This window comes from Biomphalaria glabrata, chromosome 3 (genome assembly GCF_947242115.1).
Source record: "Biomphalaria glabrata chromosome 3, xgBioGlab47.1, whole genome shotgun sequence".
Classification (NCBI taxonomy): Eukaryota; Metazoa; Mollusca; class Gastropoda; family Planorbidae; genus Biomphalaria; species Biomphalaria glabrata.
In genome coordinates, this window is record NC_074713.1 from 37,133,950 (window position 1) to 37,143,201 (window position 9,252).

General features: G+C 38.5%; 1 protein-coding gene across 1 annotated transcript; it reads left to right on the forward strand.

Annotated features, from left to right (window-relative positions):
* Window positions 1-2,645: 2,645 nt before the first annotated feature.
* LOC129925077 (keratin-associated protein 12-1-like) lies at window positions 2,646-5,370 on the forward strand. Its single transcript, XM_056023427.1, has 2 exons — window positions 2,646-2,727; window positions 4,793-5,370. Exons 1-2 carry the CDS (start codon window positions 2,646-2,648, stop codon window positions 5,368-5,370), a joined length of 660 nt encoding a protein of 219 aa, XP_055879402.1.
* The last annotated feature ends 3,882 nt before the right edge of the window (window positions 5,371-9,252 follow it).

Consider the following 9,252-nt stretch of genomic DNA (forward strand, 5'->3'; position numbering starts at 1 on the left):
AATGCTAATTAAAATAATGTAAAGACCGTTTAAAATTTTGTGCAGAGCCTGAGATTTTGGAAATTAAATTAATTAAGTTTAAAAAGCTATTAGGACGTAACCGTGTACCATCAATTTTCATTGCAGACGTGAAGTGTTACAAACTATGTACACTGAGGCAGGCGTGTACAGGTAGTGACGATATGTTGTACAATACGTACGGTGGGACTTCATCTGTTTTTACATTCATATGTTCAATGTATGTGTACTCTTTCAAAAGCAAAGAAATACAAATACATAAACATACATACAGGGCCGGTATGTGGAGGTACCTCACTCTTAGGAAAGGTTTAATAAATATCCACTAATGAATAAAAATACTTATCTCTAAAAGCATGCTATATTTTTATAATAAAGAAATTTAATATAATGCCCTCTATGTTCCTTTTTTTATTTCTTAATTTAATATCCATATTTTAGTGTTTTAAAAAAAGTGTCTATGTATGAGTTTTTGAAGGGTAAGGTCCCTTGGTAAAATAAGTTAGTACAGTTTCCCCTTTCAGACCATGCGATCTATGGGGCAGATGATACTAAGGTCATCTGTTTCTCGTCCTACAGTTAATGAGCAGGGTGTTTTGTGGTCAGCACAACGACCAACCGCCTTTACTTTCCCCAACTAAAGTCAGGTACCCATTAGAGTTGGGTGGACTCAGGGGCGCCCTCAAAATCTCGAAAATTAAAATCTCAATCTTCACCAAGATTCGAACCCAGGACCTCAGATTCGGAAGCCAAGTGTTTAACCATTCGACCACCGCGCCCCCGCACATGGTAAACGTACTGTCATAAATCCGGAGCTGTACCGGTATTTACATATTCCGATCATGCTACAACTACAAGCGGACACTTCTTCATCAAGACATTGCTGCCAACCGACGTAAGATTTCAATCAGTGGTTCCCAAACTTTTTTGTCTCATAGACCCCTTGCCATTTTTCTGGTTTTTGGTAGATACCCTGTTTAACTTGCACATTTTTGCTAATTCATCAACATTTTCAAAAAAAAATTCTAACTGAAGTGAGTTAGTGAGTTGAAGAGTAAAAAATAATGTATTAAGTTATGGAGAGATAACTTTTTATTGAACAGATTCAAATTTAAACTAATCGTGTTTTTGTTTTGTTTTTGGTGTAGCTACGAACAATTGTCAGAAAAAAAATATTTTGTTTAAAAAAAAAACCCCAAAGAATACATATTGTTTGTATAATATTTATACTAATGTTTAAAATCCAAATTTATATGGAACGGGCTGTGATGTTTGTTAGTGGTACATGCATACGCACTACACCTGTCAGATTCATTGCTCACGTGTATTTTACAAAGCTCCATGAGGCCAGGATTAGGAAACTCTTAAGTCCTTTTCAAAAAACCATTGGTCAGCCTTCAAATAGATTATAATTTAATCACATCCGTTTTTCGTGATCACGGTTACCTGAGTTAGATCCAGATTCCCATCTGCCGTAGCGAAACCTGAGGCCAAACCCACAAGGGAGATCTTTAAATTTCTACAAATATCCATGAGAATGCCTCCATCACATTGTGCAATATTTGTGAGAAACGGCGTGACGGATTTGACAAAGGTTAGCGAGCCCTTCTTTCTTCTCTACACATGCAATGGTACTTAGTAGCATTTTAGTAGCATCCATCAGGGTCGATAATGAAAGCGTATTTTCAGTAGTCCTGCTTTGAATATGGCTGCAGCAATCTTTAAATGTACAAAAACCTGCCATTTGACCTGAAATGCTTACCAAACAACGAACCCATAGGGGCCGTCGACGTAAACATAAACTTCCTTTGTTATCATGTTTTATCTTTTTTTTTATTCCACGTTGGAGAGTGTTAGGGGTTGTTCACAAAGAACGTCTTGAACCATTCAACATCTACACTTCGAGTTTTCTCCCTTGAGTCCCTCGTTAGAGGCTTACCTTATCTCCCCTTTTCCCTTTTTCTAAAAGTTTCTCTTTTCTTTTCTTTTTTTTTTCTTTTTCACTTTTTGGTAAATTCTGGCACGAGAATGCTTTGTACTCTTGGTCTGGACGCTTCCACTCATCCAACTTTGCGTATAAACATAATATTTTACCATCCAGCTCCCCACTCACGCCTCGCCCCCCCCCCCCCCAAAAAAAAACCCCGCTCCTCCTTGATCCTCCCCACATGCGCACCAAAAGGACAGGCGCAAGAAAGTGACTTAGAGTATTTCTGAGGTAGCCCTTGCTTAAGTTGCATGCGCGTGTGGTGATGAGAGAGAGAGGGGTGGGAAAGAAAAAAGAGAAGGGGGCGGTGCGCGGAGTTTGCAAGGTGTAAAGAAGCGTTTCCACCTTTCATCATTTATGACATCTTGAACGAGTTAGACCTTTGAATGTCATAACTCGAGGGTGACATTTGGACCTACAACACGAGCAAGTGACATTTCGTGGAATCAAGGCGATGGCTCGGGCGCCGTGTGGGACAGGAATCTCGGGTAATCTGCTGCCCCCCCCCCTTCCTCCCAATAAAATTAGAAGCCGAGAAGTGAGCATGGTGCGCGATAATTCTGATCAAGAAATAAAACAGTCTATTGAGACATGGGAATACTGGCCACCCCGCCCCTCTGCAGGGGCCCCCTAGAGGGACATGGAAAGAACTGCGTTAGGAGTTTGGCCTAGTTTTAACATCCAAGAAGATGTAGGTGAGCTCTTCACTTCATCTGACCTAAGTGAGCCCATACTACTCTCACAATCTCTGCACGTGCCCTGCCCCCGCCCATCTTCTTCATCCCCCCACCTCTGACAAAGTCTAGAGGCTCGTCTGAAAATAGACACGAGTCTGTGCATGCACACTGAGTTAAATTTGGGCGCTCGTATCTACACTGGAGGCATCATTACACTAATTTGTTTTCATAAATTGTTATTTCCCTTGTATATCATGAGCTATTATTAGCTTCAGATCATTAGTTTGAAATATGAAACTTGGTCTTTAGTCTATAGTTAAGATGAAAAATGAAAAAAAAAAAAGCTTAGTACATTCATAATTAAATAATTTCAAATGACTAGAAGACACGATGACCTATGAGCTACTCAAGTCCTATCGGAGACCTACGACACTGCTTAATTGAACATGATTTCACCCAGTAACAATAACGAAACATTTGTAGAAGGAATCAGAATAGGTCTCTCCCCTACCCTTATATGCACACCAACATTTTCATTTCTGGAATTATTATCTCCTTCTATTTTTATCCCCGCAATAGTTGCATCCCTCCCCTCGACTGATTATCTTCCTTCAATCTGCCACCATCCCTTCGTGTTTTTTTGTGGCCCCCTATTAATGTCACGCCCCCGCCCCATATCTGTTCTGACTGCATGATGTTTCACATATCCGAAGCGTCATGGGAGCAGGAGTTAAACACAGATAAACGTTACCGGTTTCTACCATTACGGAACATGACACTTGGCATTGCGTTTAGTGAAACTCACATTTTAATGACGTAATTATATGCCTCTTGGTAACGCCTTTAGTAAAAGCGCATAGTTTAATGACGTCATTAGCATGCTTGTTTTCAGCCCTATGTGAGGTGTGGATGAGATACCCATCCTTCTGTTTATTGACGTCTGTAGTTAATAAGTTATTAGGCAGCTTGTGGTCTCACAGACAGTTGTTGATTTGTTCTTCCTGAGCACTTCAAGTCATCAATTCTACAACACGACATGAAGGTTCACGTACCAACAATGAAACAACAATTTTACAAAATCTTTTCACAAGTGCAAACAATAATTCGCGCGTGCATCCAAGCAGAAGGAGAAATACGTCATCAGCTCTGGGCGCTGAGCACTATTAGAAAAGAGGCAGTGCTCCTTTCATCCACATCAACTGAACAGTGCATGCGAGATGATTATATAAGATACATGTAAACATTAATCTTAGATGATCTTCAAACAAATCATTTTTTTAGAGTGGAAAAGAAAAAGGAATTTTGTTATTTATTTATTATTTGTGTGTGTGAAAAGTTTAATCATCTTTGATTATTCAAGCATGGTGCAGCTGTGTAGATGTGTGAAGACGTCTATGTCGTCTTGTAGATATGTGAAGACGTCTATGTCGTCTTGTAGATGTGTGAAGACGTCTATGTCGTCTTGCAGATGTGTGAAGACGTCTATGTCGTCTTGCAGATGTGTGAAGACGTCTATGTCGTCTTGCACCATGTAGATGCAGATGTGTTTCAATTCTTTAGCAATAATTGAAGCCAGTATATGTGGAATTACGATTGCCAGGAGGCCTGAAATGCTGCCAAGTTAAGTTTGATTGCATCACCTTAGATAGCATCACCTTGGATTGATTCAACTTGGATTGCATCAACTTGGATTGCATCAACTTAGATTGCATCAACTTGGATTACATCAACTTAGATTGCATCAACTTGGATTGCATCACCTTAGATTGCATCAACTTGGATTACATCAACTTAGATTGCATCAACTTGGATTGCATCAACTTGGATTGCATCACCTTAGATAGCATCACCTTGGATTGATTCAACTTGGATTGCATCAACTTGGATTGCATCAACTTAGATTGCATCAACTTGGATTACATCAACTTAGATTGCATCAACTTGGATTGCATCACCTTAGATTGCATCAACTTGGATTACATCAACTTAGATTGCATCAACTTGGATTGCATCAACTTGGATTGCATCACCTTAGATAGCATCAACTTGGATTGCATCACCTTGGATTGATTCAACTTGGATTGCATCAACTTGGATTGCATCAACTTAGATTGCATCAACTTGGATTGCATCACCTTAGATTGCATCAACTTGGATTACATCAACTTAGATTGCATCAACTTGGATTGCATCAACTTGGATTGCATCATCTTAGATTGCATCAACTTGGATTGCATCAACTTGGATTGCATCACCTTAGATTGCATCAACTTGGATTGCATCAACTTGGATTGCATCACCTTAGATTGCATCACCTTAGATTGCATCAACTTGGATTGCATCAACTTGGATTGCATCACCTTAGATTGCATCAACTTGGATTGCATCACCTTAGATTGCATCAACTTGGATTGCATCAACTTGGATTGCATCAACTTGGATTGCATCACCTTAGATTGCATCAACTTGGATTGCATCAACTTGGATTGCATCACCTTAGATTGCATCAACTTGGATTGCATCAACTTGGATTGCATCAACTTGGATTGCATCACCTTAGATTGCATCAACTTGGATTGCATCACCTTAGATTGCATCACCTTAGATTGCATCAACTTGGATTGCATCAACTTGGATTGCATCAACTTGGATTGCATCACCTTAGATATCATCCCCTCTAATTCATGAATTTGTTCAAATAAATGTCATCTCAGTTAAATGGTTCAAAAAGAGCTCTATTCAAAGTCCAAAGTGTCTAAATGGAGATTGTTTATGTTCTTTCCCTTTAAAGAGTTTCCATCCTTGCAGTGCCAGTTCCATATTTTTAAATAATAATAATTATAAACAATCCAATATGCAAACGTCTAATGACGCAATCCGGAGTCCAGGAACGTGTGACCTCTGACCCTAGACAGCACATGCTTTCTCAATACTGCTCAATCTGTACATCGGTCCATATATTTCTCTTGGAAGAACCAGATTTTTTTCCCTCCGGTCTTTGTTCTTGATCGTCTGCAGGGCAATGAACTCTGCTGGGATAAGTTTTTAATGCGTCTTTTGGGGTAATTTAGGGAATGACCCAAAGAATAGTTAACCCTTGCTGAACCAACTATTTGTCCGTGAGATCATTACGGAATGTTTCTGATTTTAATATAGATCTAGATCCACTCAATTACTTTTAATTTGTTGAAATAAAAACAATCGTATTAGTAATATATTTTTGAATATATTAAGCCAAATAAGCTTGGTGTAATTCTAACAGTCTCGAGGTCGTGACGACTTAGGATGTCAACGTTTGATTGCAATGAGCAGGTCTTGGCTGGGTTAGAGATTGTCTTGAAATGTAAAGACAGTTTCGCTCGTGTGAATATCTCAAGAGTGTGACACTTCAACACAGTGAGAATGTTTTTCAAGAAAGAACAATCCTCAAAGTTTTAGTTTAAGTCTTTGAACTTTGCATACATCCACTACAGAAACAACATAGAAACTTATTTTGATTGACCAAAAACATTACCACAAGAAGAAAATACAAAATAAATACTTTTTAAAAATACAAAGCTTATAGTAAGCGTACTTGTATCAATTAGTTTGGATATGCTATGTAATTAAAATTGTAATAGATCTAGACTAACAATAAAAAAAAACATTTATAAAAAATTCAAAAAAGAGGGAACGATCTGAATTCGAACCCGTGGGTCAATGCGTTTCAAGCCAACACGGTAACCACTCTGCTACAGGAAAACATTCTCGTCCTATTTTTCAGCATTGTGTTCACTAAGACTCAGTCGACGGCCTATAAAAGGACTATTCAGCTTATACACCACTTCAGTCAATTACAATTTCTTTCCCTTGTTATAGATACCAAACAAAATTATTTATTACCAATAGTTAATTAAATAGTTGGTTAGTTTTTTTTATTGATTCTTGTGTTGTCAGGTAAAAGAAATAATTTTGCAAAATTTCAGCTTGATCCGAGATTGGATGTGGGATAAATAACGTGTACAAAACTTTTACCAGACAGACAGAGAGAGTTGATAAAAGCCTTGTAATAAAAATAGTACCACAAACATAAAAACACTAAAATAATAACATAAAAACGTCACCACAAATGTTCAAACATCAAAATCTTACTTAGGATATGGTTAAATCAGACGTGAAAAAGATTTTGATTTATTAAGCGTCCCAACTCTGACGTAGAGTTGAATAATTTCAGCATTCCCTCAATCTACTCTTCTTTCATTCCACTAAACTATTTTTTTTTCATTCATTTCATCTCCATATGCTTGGACAAATGTGTACAAATAGGGTACTCCTTCTTCCCTAGTGCTATTAGAGCATTGAATGGGCTGCCTGAGCTAGCCAGGAAAACCAGTGACTTGGCAGAATTTAAGACATTGGTTAACATGCATGACTAGATGCATGACGCGTAGGACGTAATCATCTTCTTTTTTCAAATAACGTCTGTATTTATAAGATAATAATAATAATAATAATAAGGCTAGTCTTCGAGTCCGAAGATTAGTGAGGAATGCAGTATTCCCCGTGCCTGCGCAGTCCTAGCTGCGACCTACATATTTTGCCATATGCAGGGCAAGCATAACCATTGTCCGCAGGCGGTCGATTTAGATTTTCTTTTCGCCGTCTGCGTTTGTCCTCGGCAGAAGATTTTCTTTCGGTCTCAAATGTGTATCTCACGGCCTTCGTGAGTGACCTCCAGCTGCCTCGTTCTGAGGCCGCATGCAACCAGCTGCCCTCTTCTATGTCAGCCAAGGGAAGTTGACGCCTAAGCTGGTCTTTGAAGCGTTTTCGTGGGTCGCCTCTGTTACGTCGACCAGCTTTTAGCTCACCAAAAAAGACTGCCTTTGGCATACGTTCGTCTCCCATACGGGATACGTGCCCTACCCAGCGCAAATGTCGGAATATAAATCAATCTTTTTTTCTTTCGTCATTTCCCGTTGTTCCCTCTCACTATCAGAATAAAGTTGGTTAATGACATTAATGACGAACTATTGCAAAGAAAACTGACCTATATAAATATATTAAATTTACAATGTTTTTTTAGCTCCAGAGTATACAAATTCACACATGCGCAAAATACAAAATAAGAATTTTTTTGTCTCATTTTAACTTAATATACATAAAAAAAAAAAAAGATTAATACTTTCTTTCTTTTCGGCTAGTTTGTTAAAGATTGTATGTTGTACATTTCTTTAATTTCTTCAAGGACAAAACCAGAAATGTGGATAATCAGCAAGATGTCAGTGTTTAAAGTTCACAGACTAGATGGTCCTCATTGCATTGTTTTGTCTAAACAGGTTACCATGCAGCACAATGACCTGCTCAGGTGTCTCTTGTCTGTCTTTAATCTTCCCACATAGAATTAATTCATGGACCTGTAGGTTTCGTTCATTCATTGTGTTGGAGTGCAGGCGGCGACTTTTGGTTTTAGCAGCTAGTCCTGCTTCCTGTTTGATATGGTCCGAGCTGTTAGCGGTTACCCAAGTCAATGCCACTATGAAGTCGATCTAGATCTAGATTAGATTAGATGTAGAAATATATATCTCATTTGTCGTCTCTGACAAACTCATTTGTATACCAGGTACACAGCAGCTTCCTGTGGCATTTACTCTGAATGGCTTCGGCAAATAGTAAAAAGATCAGACTGTTAAATGTATATCTAATCTGTGTGTCTGTCTCTCTGTGTCTGTCTCTCTGTGTCTGTCCCTCTGTGTCTGTCTCTCTGTGTCTGTCTCTCTGTGTCTGTCTCTCTGTGTCTGTCTCTGTGTTTTTGTATTTGTTTATGTGTACGTCTTCATCTTTGTGTGTCTGTCTTTGTCCATGTGTGTCTGTCTGTTTCTGTTGTTTTTTTTCAGTCTTTTTCTCTGTGTCTGTCTTTGTCTTTCTATGTCTGTCTTTCGTTCTATGTGTCTGGCTTGTCCTCTTTGTGTTTGTCTGCCTTTGTGTCTGTGTTCCTGTCTTTGTCTCTGTGTGTCTGTTTTTGTTTATGTTTGTGTGTCTTTATCTCTGTGTTTGTGTCTGTCTTTATATCTTTGTGTGTCTGTCTTTTTTTTTCTCTTGGTGATTGTCTGCCTTTGTCGCTTTATTTTGTCTGTGTGTGTGTATTTATTTATGCATTTATGTCTTAATCTTTGTGTGTCTGTCTTTTTAAAGTGTGTCTTTGCCTCTTGTGTCTGTCTTTTATCTTATTGTCTCCGTCTTTATCTCTGTGTATAGGTCTTTGACTTTATGTATTTCTGTCTGTCTCCTTGTGTCTGTCTGTGTTTCTGTTTGTAAGTCTTTCTCTCTGTGTCTGTCTTTGCATTAGTATGTCTGTCTTTATTTCTGTGTATCTGCCTTTGTCTGTGTGTGACTTTGCCTCTTTGAGTCTGTGTGTTCTGTTCAGTGTAAGACTTTGCAGGAGAAAGACATGCGTGTGTGTGTGTGTGTGAGAGAGAGAGAAAGAGAGAGAGAGATGAAGAGTATGAGCTAGAGAGAGTGAGGAAGAAAGAGAGAAGTGGCGGTTAGAAAGAAAGAAATGGAAGACATTAGAAGAAGAAAAAAAAGTGAAAA